At 44.4% G+C, this 18559-nt stretch overlaps 1 protein-coding gene across 1 annotated transcript in view; it reads right to left on the bottom strand.

Annotated features, from left to right (window-relative positions):
• LOC109854461 (probable Ras GTPase-activating protein) overlaps nt 1–18194 on the bottom strand; it is a 147428-nt gene extending 129234 nt beyond the window's left edge. The window contains exons 1-3 of the mRNA XM_020427560.1: nt 18128–18194; nt 5317–5358; nt 572–758 (exon numbers count right to left, since the gene is read on the bottom strand). Coding sequence (XP_020283149.1) covers nt 572–758; nt 5317–5358; nt 18128–18133 — 235 coding nt within the window. The 5' untranslated portion in view covers nt 18134–18194. The remainder of the gene's footprint in view (nt 1–571; nt 759–5316; nt 5359–18127) is intronic.
• Nucleotides 18195–18559: the final 365 nt, after the last annotated feature.

The following is an 18559-nucleotide window of genomic DNA, read 5'->3' as shown; positions in this document are numbered from 1 at the left end:
GTGTCTGTCAGTCGCAGCAACAATTCAAACAAAGCGCAATTAATGTCGACCAGCCACGATTCTCTTTCTCCCTTGCGCGCGCGAGCTATTATACCGAAGACAAAGTGTCAACCAATGTTAAACACCGCGTCTAACGCGATTTTGCTGACACAAAGCAACGATTTCGATCGCGATGTCTCGAGCCGATTACGCATATAAAACGAAATTTTAAGTACATTCCATTGTAGTTTAAATTCGCTAAGTTGACTCCTTCCGTTTTCCGAGCGATCATACGCGCGCGCAATAGCAGCAGTAGCTGGCCACATTTCGTTGTCGTTGACACGTCAAGTAAAAAAGAAAATAAACAAATAAAAATTGCCGGAGGCAATGTATCGACTATCACTTTTGCTCTGTTTTGAATGTTTTAATCTCTAAATTAGCGCGTTCGAAATTTATTTTGAAAAATTGTGAAACGTCAAATTCGATCTGTTGACGACAGCAAACTGACACGGAACAAAAACCACGCGTGTAATTATTCGCTCAGATGATACACGACACAATCTCGAGATAAAATCGATCCGTCGATACTCACCTATTGGAGACGCGGTGTTCGCTTCCCGGAGGCTGACAGTTTCCGGCTCGACGGCTGCTTCGTCCTCTTCGATCAGTGGTGGCGGCGGTGCCAGGGGTCGCGTCTCGTATCCCCAATGTTGGCGAAAAGCACGTGCGCCGCCGTCCAGGCGAACGCGTGGCAGCTCGACGAACATCGCATCGCCCAACTGAAAGTAAAAGGTCCGCCCGTCGGCGTTAAATTGGAGTCGTCTCGTTGTCGAGAAGGAGACGCTTCAGTGAATAACAACCGTGCCGGAGCGATTACGTGCCGGACGGGATTTGATTTGAAAACAACACGTTGTTCCATTTGGTTAATGAAAACTTGCAAACAAACCGAGTTCCAGCATCCACATCGACAAGTAAAATGACTATTCGTGGCAAAAATGCGCGCGTGAAGTTACGTTGCTGCATTCAGTCAAGCGCGAGAAAAAACATGTGCTGAAAATCACAGAGAGATGGCTGTGTGTATTCGAATTAAAAACCATCAAAACACAGAAAGAAAGTCATAGTTTTTTTCTGCTAGTTGCGCCGTGAAATAACAAACGCGTGAAAAATGAAGTGACGATGACGTGACGTTAAATTACGAAATTTTTATGATCTGTGACTCTGATCATCGCCGCAGTTTTAGTTTGTATATTTCTGTATTCGCGTTTTTTTTTTTTTTTTTTTTTTTTTTTTTTTTTTTTTTTTTTTTTTTTTTCCCAAAATGCTAATTTGCGCACGCAACACACACATACACACACAAAACAAATAACGAGACGAGAAGAATTAACAAAAGCTATTGCGACACTAACGCGGCCGTATCGTAATAAATATATCTGGAGCTGGTCGCGAACCAGCCTTTTAAGGAGCAATGAAAACAGTACGCCTCGAGAACTTCATTAAAACATCGTCTTCTTAATTGGAGGCACTTGTACTCGCAGGGACGATCATCTCGACGAAACGGGCAATGGTGCGCTGAAACGACCATACCTTATCGCATAAAAAAAGAAAACAGTTTCGCATGTGCTTTTGCATAAAACATTTGTTTCGCGAGCATTTTTATTTCTTCTAGCCGATTCTCGCGTAATTATTTCGCAAAAGTAGTAAGAGCACCGAACTAATTGTTTCCACGATTAAAAAAAAAAAAAAAAAGAAAATATAAATTTTAACTGTCAGAAAAATTTCATTCGTTTTTAATCCTCGTGTTATTATTACACTTTGCCTTAAAAAAATTCCCGAGCATAAAATTTCCGATTTACAGTTAACAACGCGATCTTAAATCCTAATTTTAAACCTGTTATTGAATTTGACGATTTTGAAACACTTTTCGACGGAAGAATGTGAAAGAGGCAAAACGTTTTTTTTTTTTTTATTTTTGTTGCTTGATACACGACGAGACCTCAATTTCACACTTGTAACCAAAGACACTCACGTAACCGCGTATTACATCCATCGTCGCCGGGAGGTTAACGAATTCGCGTCGCTCAATTAAACGCGTCGCTAACGATGTCATCGAACGATGGCAACAACTCGGCGTACAGTTGCGCGCATCATTTGCGATTATCGACGAATTGTACGCGCAATATGTTACAATTATTGCCGGCCGAGACGAATTTATGTTATTTGCATCAGGCCTGTGACCGAAGCTTCGTGCGGCGAAACGGCACGACTCGTTCTTCGAAAATCGAATGAGACTCGGAGCGATAGAGATCTGAGCTATTTGAAACGGAGGCCGGGCGACGACTGGAGCACGTCTGGCGGTTTGTCTCCGGAATATCGTTAGATTGACCCGACGACAGGCTGACGTCACTAATTAAAGCTCGTTGGGCGGAGAGAGAGCTCGGCACACACCGCGCGCACGGAGGTCGCGTGAAATCCGAGAGCCGACGGTTCTCGTTCTTCACGACCGTTTTTTGCCTCTTTTTTCGTTTTTTTTTTTTTTTTTTTTTTTTTTGTTCTCCACGCGCTCTCGCCATTGTTGACTTTGATGTATTTTGCAGAAAACATCAGCGCGTACTGTATATAATTACATCGCGGAGTTTTGCGGAAATGCACGAGCGCGGCGCGTCTCGCTCCACCGAGATTTCAGGGATTATGCACGCGCGCGCTTTCCAATAGACGGTTTCTCGATCGAAGTGAGGCATGATTACACGGCGCACGTAACGAGAAGCTCGCGATCGAACGGAACAATTATGCATATTATCAGTCGATTAATTCGAATCTGATAAGCACAACTACGCGCGTTTTATTTTCCGCGTTCTTCGAGAGAGTTTCTCTTTCGCGCACTTAATTTCCTTTCCCGTCTTTCTTCGTGACGTTTTTTTTCTGTTATAAAAAAAATATTCAAAAATATTGGAACTCTGTAAAAGCGTCACGCAATGTCTATATTTTATTTCTCTCTAATGAAATTAAAATTAATTTAAATATAATTCGAGAATGTGCGCTCGATAATTGAAAACACACATTCAACTCGATTAACTCCAGAATAAATGCCAATAAATTCCCATACAGGTCAATGGATCAACGTCAGCGAAGCCATCTGTATTCATTACAGAGTATCAGTAATGCCAGATAGAAGGTACCGCGAGCGCGGCTATTTATTTCAATCATATTAGAATTCATTAAGGTCGTATTTAACGTCGTCAACCGGTTACGCGCCCGCTTCGCCGGCGAACGAGAGAGAGACAGACGTGTGTCACGGGTGGCGTGTACAAATTCGATGACAAAACTTCGTTTTCGGACCGACCAATTAAAAGAGGAGAGGATCGAGCTGCGGTCGCTCGCGCGCGACTGCAGTTTAACGCGTTAGCTGCAATTACCGCGCTGCAGGTCCCGGGAGCGCGCGAACGAATGTGTCCAATTACCCGAGAAATGGCGTACGAGCAAACGTCGTCGAGGAGCGTCGTCGACCGACGTCTGACAAACTCCGCGGCAGCGACAATTAGTAATCGCATTCTTTTCCAACAATTCGCACGTGACCGTTTTATATAACATAATTGTTCGTACATCACAACCGATCCCGTCCACGTGAACGTGTACACCTTTTCTTGCGACTCTTCAAATGTTTTTAACCAATATGTACAGTCTGTCGAAGAACGTGACCGGTTTCGTTTTTATAAAAAAATTTATTACATAAAATGACTGAAAATACACACATTCTATTCGAGATTGAAACTGAAAATGTTTTTATATTAATAACGCGTTCAGAATGTTAATGTCGCTGTAGTCTCATTATATGGTACGATTTGCCGATATTCTCGAAAATATACTTAATTTACAGTCCGTCAAAGAAGTTTTATTCAATAAATTTTTCTATAAATTAAACTGGTCACGTTCTTCCTCGAATGATTGTATTTCGAGTAACGAAATTACTTGGCGCCGAAGTAAAATTGTCAAAAAAAAAAACTTTCTGATAAAAATATACTAGTGACGTAATATAAATTCTTTCTATATCTTTATGAGATTTAAAAAGATTTAAAAAATTCTTCATTTTCGAAATTCGAACCAATTCGTTTCACGCGACTGTAGATTTATTATTACGGATGTACCCTGTACACGCCCGATCTCTTGTTATTCCGACCAGCGACTTCAATATCGTTGACTTAATATCGGTTCAAGCGTGAGACAGGTATCGAAACGCTTTGCGATACACGCAACTACGTGTGCGGATGCCGCGCTTGTTTACCGTTTGTCTATTTATTGACAATGCAACAACAATGATGCAAACGTCTCGTAGATAAACACGGTTGTCCCATCAAGTGCTTCGCTATCGCGCTTTTGCGACGCGATGCGCGCTCGCGAACGGAACAGAAAGGAGAACTACGTGCATGGAAAGGAAATTGCGATTGATTCCACGACGAAACTGGATATATATAACGCGACGACGCGAAAGACGGGAAACGAACCGGTCATCTTTCGATCGCGTTATTGAAGAGTCGCGGGTCTTCTTCGCGGAAAATAAGAATGTAGTCGAGACAGCAAAAAATACACAATCTAAAAAACATCTCGAAAAAGCAGCGCAAAATTAAATGTTCAACTTTTAGAAAAAAAAGAACAAACATGTAAAAATATGTTTTAAACACATGTGGACACAAAGTTATTCGTGCAAGCACATTGCAATTATTGTAAAAATATCGCGACGTGTGTATTTACTTCGCGCAATGTTTGAAAAAAAAAATCAACAAGTACAACAAGTCGCAACAAAACGCGAAACTTCCGCCGCCGGATGCTCGAAGAGAGACGGCATAAAATCATTTGTTTACAGAACGAATTTTTGCTCCGATTTAATTCAATTAAATTCAAATCTCTTTTTCGTACCGGCTCTTCTATCCTTTCACGTCGTCTTATCTCTCGTCTTCTTTGAAAGCAACGGAACAATTAACATCGTCCTTTACCTCGCGCAACAACAGCGGAAGGAGAGAGAGAGAGAGAGAGAGAGAGAGAGGCATCAAGGCAATGGGGAACTTGGAGAATTAATCCTCGTGTTACACTTTGCGATGCAAATTCAGCGTGTGCGCGTTTCTTTTGTGCGCAAAACATCGTGAAACGTTAATCAGGAACTGTTGCGAAGGATGCGGAATGATTTCGGGACACGGAGTTGTAAAAGGCAGAGCAAACAGCCAACGGGACACACACCAACGGGAACGGGAGAACATCGATGTATTAAAAGGAGTGACATCAACGCATTAGCAAAACGTAAAGAGAGAGTGTGCGTGAGAGAGAAAGAGAAAAAGAGTAACAAACCTTGTTGTGCGACTTGAACATACAGGCGGTCCCGGCGAATAGCTGCGTCCAAAGGAAAGATACAAATTGATTACTAATCGCATTCAGTTTTTGCCCCGAGAGATCCAGAGAGATCGATTAGCCGGAGGATCTGTCTGGATTGTGTACTTGTGTTTATCTTTTCTTTCTTTTTTTTTTCGTCCGTATAAATCTCGAGGAAACTCATGAATGCGGACGTTACGGTCAGTGCAATCGATTTCATTAAAAACTTATTGTTTCTCTCAGATAATTATCATACAATTATCTGGGTTTCATTTGTAAATAATATATGTTTTGCGCGCGTAATTCACGTAACCAGCTTACTTTTACTAATTTGTAAAATTAAAATACACGATAATCACAGCGACGTAAATATTACACGTTGCTTCGTGGTTATACGCGCGTTGTATTAAACAAATAAACTTGTTTCCACGCTGTCTCTCGCGTGCCAATCAAACCTTTTCATTCGGGTTAACTTTCACGAACGTGCTTAGATTGCGAAGAGACGCTTCGATCCGTACGATTGACCCGCCTCGATTCGGCCGATCCGATTACGACGTGGCACGTACGCTCTCTCCCTTGTCTCGGGTTATCGATCTGTGCAGCGGTAACGTCAAAATCAATTCGCGCGTCCAGAAAGTGTCTCCCAACCCCGATGATAACACGGACACGCACGCCGCCGTTCGTTTATCGCGCGCTGCTGGTTTGCCTCGTTCTTCTTATTCTTCCGCTGTTAATTCTGACGTAAATTAATTGAAAAAGTTTTCTCGATTATAACGGGAATTCCCCGCGCGATGACGAAGAAGCGCGAACCTCGATGAAAAATGTCTCTCGAGATTTCGCGAGCCTTCGACTTTCGCGAACCGCTTGACGGCGATAACGAAGAAACAAAGTTTCCGGTGGTAAGTTTCTTTCGGGTATTTTACATAGTCTTTTTGAAATATAACGAGAGAGGCGTACACTGTACATTAAATAATTTTAAACGGAAAAAGCGCAGTTTACGACTCAGCGCAGTTTTGTTTTCGGGTCTCTCGAAATGTATTCGGTATCTGCGCAGGGCGAGTCGCGCCCGAACAAACTTCCCAGAATAATCCGCGCGTCCGGGCATGCAGTCGCGACGGTTTTAATAGCTTTGCATGTATGTATGTAGTTTTAGTAGCGCGTAAGCAAACGTTAAAACGTCACCTAATGAAAACGAGCGCGGCCGTATCACGACGACGACGACGACGACGACGACTCGGTTGCGACCGAGCTTCGTGTTCACGGGCGCATTGTAAAATCGCGCGCCCAACGACGCGCTCGTAAACCGCAAGATCCCCCTCGTGTGCTTCTGACGGCACATTTGTCCGGCGCTTTTACATCGTCGAGCTTCTTTTTTTTTCTTACGCGTTCGCGCGCGCGCGTGCGCGAGTCTTCGCGTTTTCTTTCGAGAAAGAGAGGGAGGGTAACGACCTTCCTGGACTGGAAACGAAAAGTCAGCCGCGAAATGCTTATGTATTTACTGAAAGCTTCATGTCTCGCGCGACGAAAAGCTCGGTGAAAAGAGAACTTGCGAGGAAAACGGACACGCAATATATGCAAGACGAAGAGAGAGAGAAAGAGAGAGAGAGAGATGCGTGAATCGCGTGAATTCCTAACGAGGAGCCACTTCACCTGCCGCTCGGAGAAGTGGAGCAACTGGTGAATTTCTCGCTCGTGCGACTTTCTAAATAAAGCCAATAAACAAGCGAGTAGTATCGACCGATAACAGGAACGCGCGCGCGTCTCTCCACATCGACATTCTCTCCTCACACAAGTGGAGAGTGTAGTGGTCACGTTGTGCAAGATAGATCTATCTAAATAAAACCAACATGTGCGCGATCAACTTTCCCACTGACATTATCTGCTTTTTCTAAATTGAAACCCGACCTTTTTATCTCTCTCTCTCTGTTTCGGACGATGTTTCGATAAACGCTCGAAATACGGCCACGTCACTAACAAGCTATAAACCGTTTCGTCTTCTTAAATTATCACGTAAACATCAGACACTTAAAATACATCACACGGAGATAAAAAGCGCTTTGACACGGCGCTTTTTGCGGATTGATAATATATTCCTGTCATCCGCGCGTGCGCGCTCTCTCTCTCCCTCTCTCGATATATAGGTAGCAGTCGGGGAACTGAAGAGGTTTCTTGCTCCGCCGCGGGTCATTTACCAAAATCAGCGCCGTTGAGGAGCGAGTGTCGTTAAAAAAGTATCGCGAGCTACTTCGAATTTCTGAAGAGCTACTTCAAATATCAAGAAATGGAGCGAGAGGCTGTTGGCCCCGACCGGGCAGTTGCTTTTTCCCTATAGCGCTTTTGCTCTAGTAGCACGTGCGCGCAATGTTTTCAAACCGAGACAGAACACAAGTTTGTCCCGAAATGATCGAAACTTTAGCGTAAAATAATATTGCGATTTATATTCGACATTTCTCGTGTCAATTTTTAACAGCATTGCTCTTGAAAAAAAAAATTATACCGCAATAAGAAATTTATTTCATTGCTTATTTATTTCGCACGTATTGTGCCGCTCGTGTTTTCGCGTCAACGAACTCGTACAAAAGCGGGCGAAATGAGATTTCGCAATTTCTGACGACAACGACACGCGTCGCGCTAAACAATGACGGAAAATACCTCACCTCACGACAGAAAATACCGACCTTTCTATATCAGCTCGATAATATCCCATCCGGCTTATATTTACCCCCTTCCCTCTCTCCCGTTTGCTCGACGCGACGCTCGAGGCTGGCCTTATATAAATGCACCCCATTGCTACCGTTTCTCTTCCCCTCTCCCTTCTCTTTCATATATATATATATATATATATATATATATATATATATATATATATATGTATAAAAGCCGTCTATATATATAAAAGCACCCTCTCTCGATCTCCCGGCCACGAAATACCGCGACCTTCTGATCTTCCGCGGCCTCTCTCGCGCGCGTCTGGCAGTTAAGCTTCGTAGCGACTGCCTGTGTTCCCTTTGGTACAACACCGCTGGCATTAAGCCGTAGAGATTATTGGGCGGCGGGCCCGGCGTTTCCATCCCATTCGGGGAGAGGGGACGCAGCGCTCTCTTTCGGGATGAATTTAATGTTCTCAATAATACAGTCCGCGCGGTAAATAATACACTAACGTGATTATTATAGAGACAGGAAATGTTTGTTTAATCAGCGCGCAAATGAGAGAGAATTATCAACGATGAGCGATAAAAACAGCACACACCGAGACGAACCAAATTCCAAATAACGAATTGCATTCGCTCTGATGATTGTGATTCGATGTTCGAGTCAATTCTCTTTCACGCTCCTCGCGAATTCGGCAAATTACGCGATATTAATTGATCTCTTCAGAAATCGGGATTTTAATCACGGGATTTAATTATGCGACTACAATGTTTAATCATTTCCGTCTCGCGACGGATTACGTTAAAAATTAGTCGGTTAAAAGCCACGCGTCTCTCTCCCGCCTGGTATGAATAATGTATGCGGCAACGTGTTTATATGTGTGTGCGTGTGTGTTTCGTTTTACGCTTACCGTGTGTTCTAAAATTATCCCGTACAACATGCAAATTGCGCATCTGTGATTTTCGCAGATTACACGGGTTCCTGTCGGGACGCGGTTGATTTTTATGTGGAGGTGCACACACACACACACGTGCTCGGAATATGCAACTACACCTACTACTATGCGAAACGTGGGGATTCCGTGGCTTTAATTTAGTAAAGGCTCTCGCGCGTGCATATGCACGTGTGTGTGTGTGCGCACGTACGTGCCCGAAAGGAAAATTCTTCTCCTTTTTGACTCTCCGCTTGATCCAAATCTCCTTAGGAAACCTCTTAAATCGATGTAATGCTTTAACGAATCCTTTACTCCCGGGGCATGCGCTACGAAATCAGTAGATTATCCCCCTTCATGCATAAATTCCGCTCTCGCGCGCTTCTCTCATTCTTTCGACATGAAATGTCAAAGCTTCGCGGAGATTATTGCGAAAGAGGTTTTGTGCCGTGGCGCATCTTGTGAAATATTGTCATGTGGAAATATCTACTTCGCAACTTTACTTCGAAAGAGAAAGAAAGAGAAAGAGAGAGAGAGAGAGAGAGAGAGAGAGAGAGAGAGAGAGAGATTTATTCGCTTTTACGTCTCCCGTTTTGACTCTCTTTTACACGGCGAATTACGTAGTTGTCAGCTTCGCGACGTATATACTCGTTCCGCGGTGTGCGATCACGCGCGAATCGTTAAACGTTTTAATTTATTGCAATTAATCCCGCGCAAAAGCCGCGTTGCAATGAAAACAAAACAAAAAAAAAAAACGCTTGCTCGTACGTCGTCTCGACGATAAAGTGTCATGACAGAGACACTTACGCTATTACGTCGGTGGAAGGCGTGCGCCGTTATTCTCGGAAAAGCGGAATAAGCGGCAGAAGCCGACGACGGTGGTCAATATTTCAGGCACTATCGCGTAATGCCACAATTACAATTTATAATGAGTTTTCGTCCTCCCCCCGTTAATTACAGACGACATCCCCGTCCGAGAATTACCGGGAGGCTGAAGTTAAACAAGCTTTCCAGATTTACAAGCCTTTCCTCTGACAAGCTCTTCCCTCTACCTTTCGCTCTCTCTCTCTCTATCTCTTTCTCTCTTTCTCTCTTTCATCCTCTCGCTATCGAGGCGTCCGGCGAATTTCTCCGGGTTTGTGCGTCGGACTCCGCCCACTCTCGAGGGTGATTCCGAAGGTAAGAGGAGAGCTCACGGGGAAGGCGATGCGAAAGGGCGAGGTCGATTTATCTAGCGGGATAGTCGAGAAGGTCCTTAGCTCCGAATCCTCCTAGGATCCCTTTCACGAGCTACGAGGTACGTATGGGGTTAGGTCTCGGGTAGTCTGCGCGAGGAAACCCGAGAAAAACCCTCTATGAAGATGCCACCCTCATACCCGTACGGATCTTGTAAGCTTCGTTCACGAAGAAGGAAAAAAAAACACGAAAGGTTGAACAGGAGTGCAAACGGGGGCGGCGCTTCTCTCACCGGTCGATGAAGAAACGTACACGGAAGAGAGTGTAAGAGAACAAACGCACTTTCGACTTCATGAGCCGACGATATATCCTAACCTTCTCCCCGAAGAAGATAAACGAGCGGGTTGGACTCTGATCCATCTAACGGTGATACCTAGTTGATCAGCTTCGCGTATCAGATCGCGTGTGTAACAGAAAACAAGATATATATATGTCCCGGGAATACGAAGATCAAAGTGTCGCTCGTCAAGCGACGACGTTCTCCGCGCGTATATCGCAATCTACTCGCCATCACACTCGGGGGTCGGAATTCGTCAAAGGAAAAATTTAATAATACAACAGCAAACGAGGGGTAAAACGAAAAGAAGAGGCAAATGATTTGACAAAGAAATATTAGGTGTACAAAAAAGGAAGACGCGCGCATCTCTTTCTCTCTCTCTTTCTCTCTGCGATCGTTATAAATTCATCTCGATATATATGGTAATATATGTCGAAGGGGAAGGGAAGCGATAATAAATTTAATTTTCCAAGTCCGTGACTTTCGCACATTAAGGAGAAGAGAATTATAAATTCACTCAAGACTTCGTTAATATTGTGAAAGCCTGTCGGGCCGATTTGCATAATCTATCTCTTGCTTGTAACAAAATATACAGTTTTAACATGTAATATAAATATAAGCGGGACGCCTGTTACAATATTGTTACAAAACATTAACGAGACGCGCTTCGCTTAGATCGGGCTGCTGGAAGTGTAAAAAAATTAAAAAAATTAAAAAAATAAAAAAAAACAAAAGAGCGACGTTAAACTTTTCATAGACAAATGCGCGTAAATAAACAGAAACGCGAGTGAATCACGTGTGAGCGATAGTAAAAGGAAATTAAATAGGCACAAGCTGCGCCGAGGAGACAGCGATATGTACTTAATCGCGTACATTTCATTCCTCTCACGTTTTCAGCCGAGCGAGGGCTTCATAGACGAGATGGAAAGGAAGTCGAGAAGCGGGAGGACAGGAAGTAAAAGGGCGAAAAGGGGGGAAGAGAGAAGCGAGACTTAATACACAAAAGCGCGGCTCCGTTGACCTCCGGGGAACGATTCTATAGATGGGGTTGCGTTTTCTTTCTCGCGTGTCCGTACGTGACGAGTGTGGAATTCGCGCGCGTCTCTCGCGCGAAATCCGTAGAACTCGCCGGAGCGAAAAGGGGAAGCGGATCGGGGACGATATATATGTACATACATATTATTTTCGCACGAGAGAACACTACCGAGCGTCGCCGCTCGGTGGACGTGGATCGCATCGTTAATTAATTAACGTTACATAATTACGTGGATCCGACGCGCTCGGAAGCGCAAAAACGACGTGTTTACGTACTCTCCTGTATATTGTATATGTATATTTTTTTTTTTCACACAAAAACACCGGAGATGAACGATTCGTTACGTTAGATTATTAACAATATTCGAATTTCGCAAACGCGATATTTCGTCACGCAATGTGTTGAACGAGGAAGCGCATTTTCGAGGTGAAAGCGTCGATTTTTGCATTTACATCCAGCCACGCACGCGGATGTAACTGGAAACCGGACCACTTTAGGAAACTTCGGGGAAGAGATGCGTGATTGGTCGTAGTGAGATGATGGGTGGCAAGAGGAAGATGTCCTTGGATGCATCAAGGGAGCCATTATCGAGGGATGAAAGCACAGAGAGAGGGTGCGCGCTATCTTTCGAGACACCCTGTGCATAATTTATCACCGGAATGAATCTCGGGCTTGGTCGTGCGTATCGAGGAGAGTCCGACCGCGATGCATAAATCGGACCGCGCGCGCACGAACGATAATAATATGCCATCGTCGAAGCTCTCTGCGGTCGCGGGAAGGAAGATGCGGACGCATCTTATTTACCGGAAGAATATTCAAGTTCGTCGCCGGGAGACTGTGGCATTTTCGAGCGCAGTCGCGGCAAAACAGAATGCAATTCTCGCTTAACTCTCTTTCTTTCTCTCTCTCTCGAACCTTGAAAATCTCAAAACAAAACTGAATTACGTCGAAATCCCGAATTAAAATCCAATCAATTTAATTAAACATTAAATTTCATCGAGGAAACGTTAATCGACGTACGATCTTTTCTGCTCAACGCGCGGCCCGCTGCACCTCGACTCGGATCACTCGGTAAATTAAGCACGCGCGATATTTCCCCGTTCACATTACCGTAGCTAATACTCCCCTTTTGCATCCGCCTTCTGCGCTGCTCTCTATACACCCCGCGTTACTTACATCTCCGTTGTTTCGTGTTACGCGGCGAGCATAGCCAGAGCAAGTTGCGAAGGCACAAGAGCCCGAGCACTTGGCGCACACTTCGTACCCAACTTATGACCGTAAAGTCGTTGCTAATGGACCAAAGCAACAAAATCTCGCTCTTTACGAGTCGCCGCGTTCCGGAACAGAGGAGACCGTTACGTGTAGCGATAAAAAAAAAAAAAAAAAAAATCTCCAAGAAATTGCGACGAGGTATAATCGCCAAGAGGTGCGAAATCTAACACACACGTAAAAATAGATCTGGTAGTAATTTTCATAAAAAAATTCTAAACTAAGCGCGACATTCTCTCCGTTAGAAGATTTTTTTCCTAAAAAATTTTTCTTGTCGCTCCAACTGTCGCATCCTAGTCTAGCATATTTTTTTTCAAAATTTCTTTTTCATTTTGATGACTTGCAGTCCTAACAGTATATCGACAGCTTCGGAAACTTCTTTCCGTTCTCTTTCTCTCTTTCTCTCTCGAGCTCCGTCACGTTCGAGAAGAGAGAAGAAATTCACCGAGACTGGGAGAAAAAAAAATCTTCGAACGTTAACCTTGTTCCCGCGGACTGGGGCGCTTCTCGCGGCGAATGGCGAAGCGTGATCGTGCTCCTGGATATATCTCGATTAGACGCGGAAGAGACCGCGTCGGGGCAGAAATGAAGTGAGTCGAAGCGCGCGCTTGTCTTGATTTAGTAATAACAAGGCACCGGTAGTCGGGGATAGAAGATGCTCCGAGTGACTAGATGAAGTCTCGAGACGCGGGCGACAGCCCGACGCGGACGGTAAGAGAGAGAGACGGACGGGACGCGCCGCGCTAGAGATGAGAAAGCAAGTTCTCGAAGTAAGGAACCGGGTACACGACGAAGGTACTAATCAGGGTTCCGCGTCTCTCTGTGTTTTGCAGTTGCGCGCGCGCGCGCGCGCGCACCCGCTGAAACGCGCGTCGAGAGAACTCTGTGTGTTCCTTCGGCAACACACAGACTTGCCGCGTTGAGAAATCCACCGAAATCTTCACGAGCTCGAGTAACACGTCCGAATGATAATTCGAGTCGCTGAGAGCTTGAGTTTCCTCGTATCCCCCGTCCGTTTCGCAACACGAACAGGTTTCATTTCGTCCCAGACGCTCGATTGTAGAGATAGAGAGAGAGAGAGAGAGAGAGAGAGAGAGAAAGAGAGAGAGACGAGCGAAACGTACATGTTTATTTTATGCGGAAACGTTGATCTCTTCTGCTATCGATTCTCTCTCATCAAGTCGCTTATTTAAATACGGAGAACTCTCCTCGCCGATGCATACACTTCGCGAATCGACTACAAACTGGAACGATGTTCGTTCCAGAAAAAAAATAAAGAAAAAAAAAGAGTCGATCGAGGCAATAGAAACGATCGTTCCATTTACGGGGGAAATAAATCGCCTCGCAGGCAGAGATCGCGTCGATAACCGTGAAAAGCCGACAATAAAAGAAAGCTCGGCAAACGTAATTGCTCTCGGGGAACAACGGAAACGCGGCATTTGCAAAAACAAGTTTTGCCGAGTCCGACGTGAACGCGTCGTAATATTGGTATTAGCTAAGCCGTCGACATCGCGTATCGCACGAGTTTCCCCGGGGAGAGTTAAGGACCTAACTCTGGGGATTTGCAGGAGCTTCCGGGAGCGAGCTGAGAAGGCAGGCGCGCTTCGAAGGACAGTCCGTTTTGAATGGACTTAGTTCGGCGAGAGAGTTCGTCGTTGTGTGTTCAGCGCGCGCGGGTTTCGCGTAATAATGCCGACGACGGATCGTCGTCGTGCGCGCGCGGGAACGACGTGCGCGCGATCGTGCATTCAGCTCGACCTTTGACTGCCAAACCGGGATTGTATGTGTGTGTGTGTGTAAGCGGGCAACTGCTCCCAAAGCGTGCCGTCGACGACAGACAACGAAGAACTTGCAGTCCATATCGCGAGCCATCCGGTGCATTCCATTTACGATGAATTCAACGAATTCATTTGGTTCTCGGCTGATTGTGCGGTGTTTTAGTTTAGCAAAAGATTCCGCGAAATTACATCGTTACAAAGCGAGACGAAAGTTTTCAGACAATTTGTATTGACGCTACGCAATGCGAGAGAAAGAGAGAGAGAGAGAGAGAGAGAGAGAGAGAGAGAGAGAGAAAATATATTTTAAAAGTGCGCGTTTTTGTTATTTATTTATTTTTTTAAACGTACATTTGAAACATTTACTAACAACGCGGTTTATTCAATTTGTCGTGCGAATTGAAAGCTCGAAAAGACGGGGGCAGCTCGATGATGCTCGTGAAAAGCCATCGTTGTCGACTCTCGTTACCGAGAAAAATCCCTTTTCGCGAAAAGGAGAGGACGCCTATACTCGAGGCGCCCTAAGAACGATCGCTGAATACAAGCAGGGGGGATCCTGCACACAGGAATAAATTCGTGAAGTTCTCTCACGTGAAATACGAGGAGGAAAAGAGAAGCGCGCGCACTCTCTCTCTCTCTCTCTCTCTCTCTCTCTCTCTCTCTCTCTCTCTCTCTCTCTCTGTGAAGTAAATTCTACGGGAATCTCAGACGACTCTAAATACATAATAGCTGCCACTTATGTCAGCCAAAAAGCACGCGACCGCGAAATCGAAACGACGAAACAGCCACTGAGCGTTTCCGCTGTGACTCCGGGCCCCTTTTCTAGAGACTTTCGTTATACGTCGACAATTTGTTGTGTATTAGCATCTCGAAAGAGTAGAAAGAAAGAGACTTATCATCAAATTCTTTCGTGAAATACACTCTGACGATATTTCTAAAGTAACAAGACCATTTCTGCAAGTGCAAATGTATTTCTAAGATTTTTTGCACAAGTTTCACACGACCGATACTGTTCGGAAACGAATTCTATCGCGCGGTATATATGTTGCACAGTGTTGTCACTTAGAGGAGAGTTAATATTTGAAATACGACGCAAATATCGATCGCGCAAAAACTCCCTTAAACCTCGCGCGAGAAAGTCCGGAATCAGAGGAAAATAGCTCTCGTGGTGTGTGCGGAGATAATACCGCTACTTCAAGTAATGGTCGGAGTTCACACTATCCGAGCGAAGAGAAGGTTCGAGCGAAGAGAGGAAAAAAGAAATTGGGTACCCGAGACGAGGAAGACACCGGGGGAGCGAAACAATCCCAAAACTTGAAATTTCCGACGTCTCGATTTTCTCAACGTCTCTTCCCGTTCTTCTTCACGGGACGCCTCGAGTCTCGATCTCGCGAATTCTTGCCCGATCGAAAATTCAATTGGTCGGTATATTTGGAAACGTGGTAGTCAATCCTACCAGAAAAAGCGTGTGTAAATAATCACAATCGATACTTTCGATATTGATTATTGCCATTTTTATCTCGACGCTGATTGGACGTTTCTCGGATGTGTTTCTCGATTTATGTTGTACAAATCAAGAGGCACGGTTTTGTTTCTTATACGCGAAATTCATGCGATTGAGAAGTGAGGAGATTTTTATGGAGCAATATCACAGTAGGTACTCGTCAACACACAGAGAAACAGAACAAAGCATGACGGTCTTACAAACCATATATAATACACGTATGAGAGGTGTCAGAAATAACGCATGAAAATTACACTCAAAAAATAGTAAGAAAAAAGAGTGGAAAAACGTCACGTGACTGTACTTTAGTTATGTGTCTTTAAAAATGTGACTAAAGACACATAACTAAAGATCACGTGACAGTGAAGAGAAGAAAAACAACACGTGACTTTACTTTTGTCACATTTTTAAAAACACGTGACTCAAGTACAGTTACATGAGTTAGTGTTGTTTTTTCTCTTCTTCCTCTCAATATTTTTCGAGTGTGATTTTCATGCGTTATATCTGACATCTCTCATATGTGTATTATATATGGTTTGTAAGACGTATATAATGCTGTCATTGCGATGACAGATGTTTAACGTGTTGTGTACACTGACACAACACGTTAAAATAAAAACAATAATAACGTGCGCGTAGCGTACGTCTGTGATATGCTAGTATCATAAAAAAAAACAAAAAGCAAAAAAAAAACAGAATTGCGATACTTCTTAGTATATTTTGTTATGAGATAATGTCGCGGAATTCTCTTTGACTCCGAGACGCGCGGGAACATAGTCATTTGTAACTCGTGCAATTTGCAAGTTTAACGTTCTCGTGACAGTTCAGGTGATTTTGTGTGTTTGCGTTGTTAGGAACCGGAAGCTATCTACGCTGCTCTAACGCGTTCACCTTGCCAGGATCCGAAAGCAACAATGTTTCCTCACGTTTGTCGTCTTACGAATAATACACACGTGCGTCAGTTTCTCGCGTAAATATTTGAGAACATTGTTACAACAATACATTATGCGTATTAAGCGGATTCTTGTTTCGCTTCATTTCTTAAAACGCTTCAAACAGCCAGACGTCGCGTGCAGACGGAATTTAATCGCGGTAACTGTCAGATCGAAAAATACGTCGGGACATTCGCGCGAGGATTACGGGATCGAATTCGTGCAACTCACGATGCTCCCCTCTCCCCTTCCGTTAACAAAAAGTGTACGTACACGCGACACTGCACGTCGCGTCGTTGTGTCTATAAATATCCAACGGAACACACCGAGCGCCTGGGAAGCAGCGCAAATCGTTGCAACATCGTAATCGGTTTTTTTTTTCCCTGAACGAACTTCACACAACTTCCGAAGTACGATGCGCGCGCGCGCACACACGCTTCACGTGCGCGCGTATTACACACATCAGAGATCCCGAATAATCCGTAACGTTGGTCGCGGTTACAGAAGTTCCGAGTCTTCAAAAGCGCGCGTTCGCGTTTATGTCAGTCATCGGAGTATAAACTTTCTAATCGAATTAGAGGTCGGCGCCCCTTTGCCCCTTTGCATTTTACGGCGGCGATCGAACATGTTCCGACCGACATGGCAATTTGAGAACACACGCGTGTAAAACAACAAGCGGTTCTCAAGAACGTGTATATTTTGACCCCTACGAAATCGGAACTACGTTTTCAGGCAGAAATTTCGCTGATGGAATTTCCAAAAGTTCCCGAATAATTTTGCTCGATACTGAAAACAAATTCAATACCAGTTTCATTTCTTTAAATTACGATCGCGAAGATCTTCTTGACGTCGCGAATTATAAAACAATACCGGATCAGATATTTTTATTTATAAAAAAAAATAACAATTACACAAAACTTTGTTGGCATCGTGTACAAATTTCCAATGTCATCTTATATGACGCGCACGTAGAGGGATCGTATTGCGTCAACAAAACGCGCGCATTGTGAAAAATAAACTTGTGACAAAAAGCAAATCCCCCTCCGGCGATGTAAATCCGTCCCGCGCGTCTTACGAGAAACATCGCGCCCAACATCGTGAAAGAGCGAGAAGAAAAAAGCCTCAGGATAGATAAATCCGGCGGAATCGGAAAGGCTTTTAGGGAAAAATGTACTCACCGCCATGTCCTCGCTCCTGTAAGCCGTGAGGGTCTGCTCGTCCTGCAGGAGGACGCAGTAACAAGGTTCCCAGCATGCCTCGCTGGCGGCCTCGCCGACGCAGCATTCGGCCTCTGTAAAAAGAGAAAGACAGTCCCTCATGAATAACCCCGGCAAATATAGACGACGCCTATTGTGTGTCATCATCCTGCAAGAGACTTGAAGTCTTCGGGAGAAAGAAGAAGAAAAAAAGATGAAAGAGAGAGAGTGACTTGCAAAGATAATAGACCGGGCGTCAATTATCCCTCTGTGAGAAGGAAAATGACACCGCAGTTAGAAGAAATCGTCAGCGCTGAATGACGATCGAACGTATTCCTCTTCGCGCGAGGGAAGATATCGATTACTCTCATACGACGGTAATCGACATCTTTGTAAAATTATTGATCGAACCGT

The sequence above is a fragment of the Pseudomyrmex gracilis genome, unplaced genomic scaffold (assembly GCF_002006095.1).
Source record: "Pseudomyrmex gracilis isolate BER0280 unplaced genomic scaffold, ASM200609v1 scaffold_66, whole genome shotgun sequence".
Classification (NCBI taxonomy): domain Eukaryota; kingdom Metazoa; phylum Arthropoda; class Insecta; order Hymenoptera; family Formicidae; genus Pseudomyrmex; species Pseudomyrmex gracilis.
The sequence above is the reverse complement of the archived record's forward strand: the minus strand, read 5'-3'. Positions and strand labels throughout refer to the sequence as shown.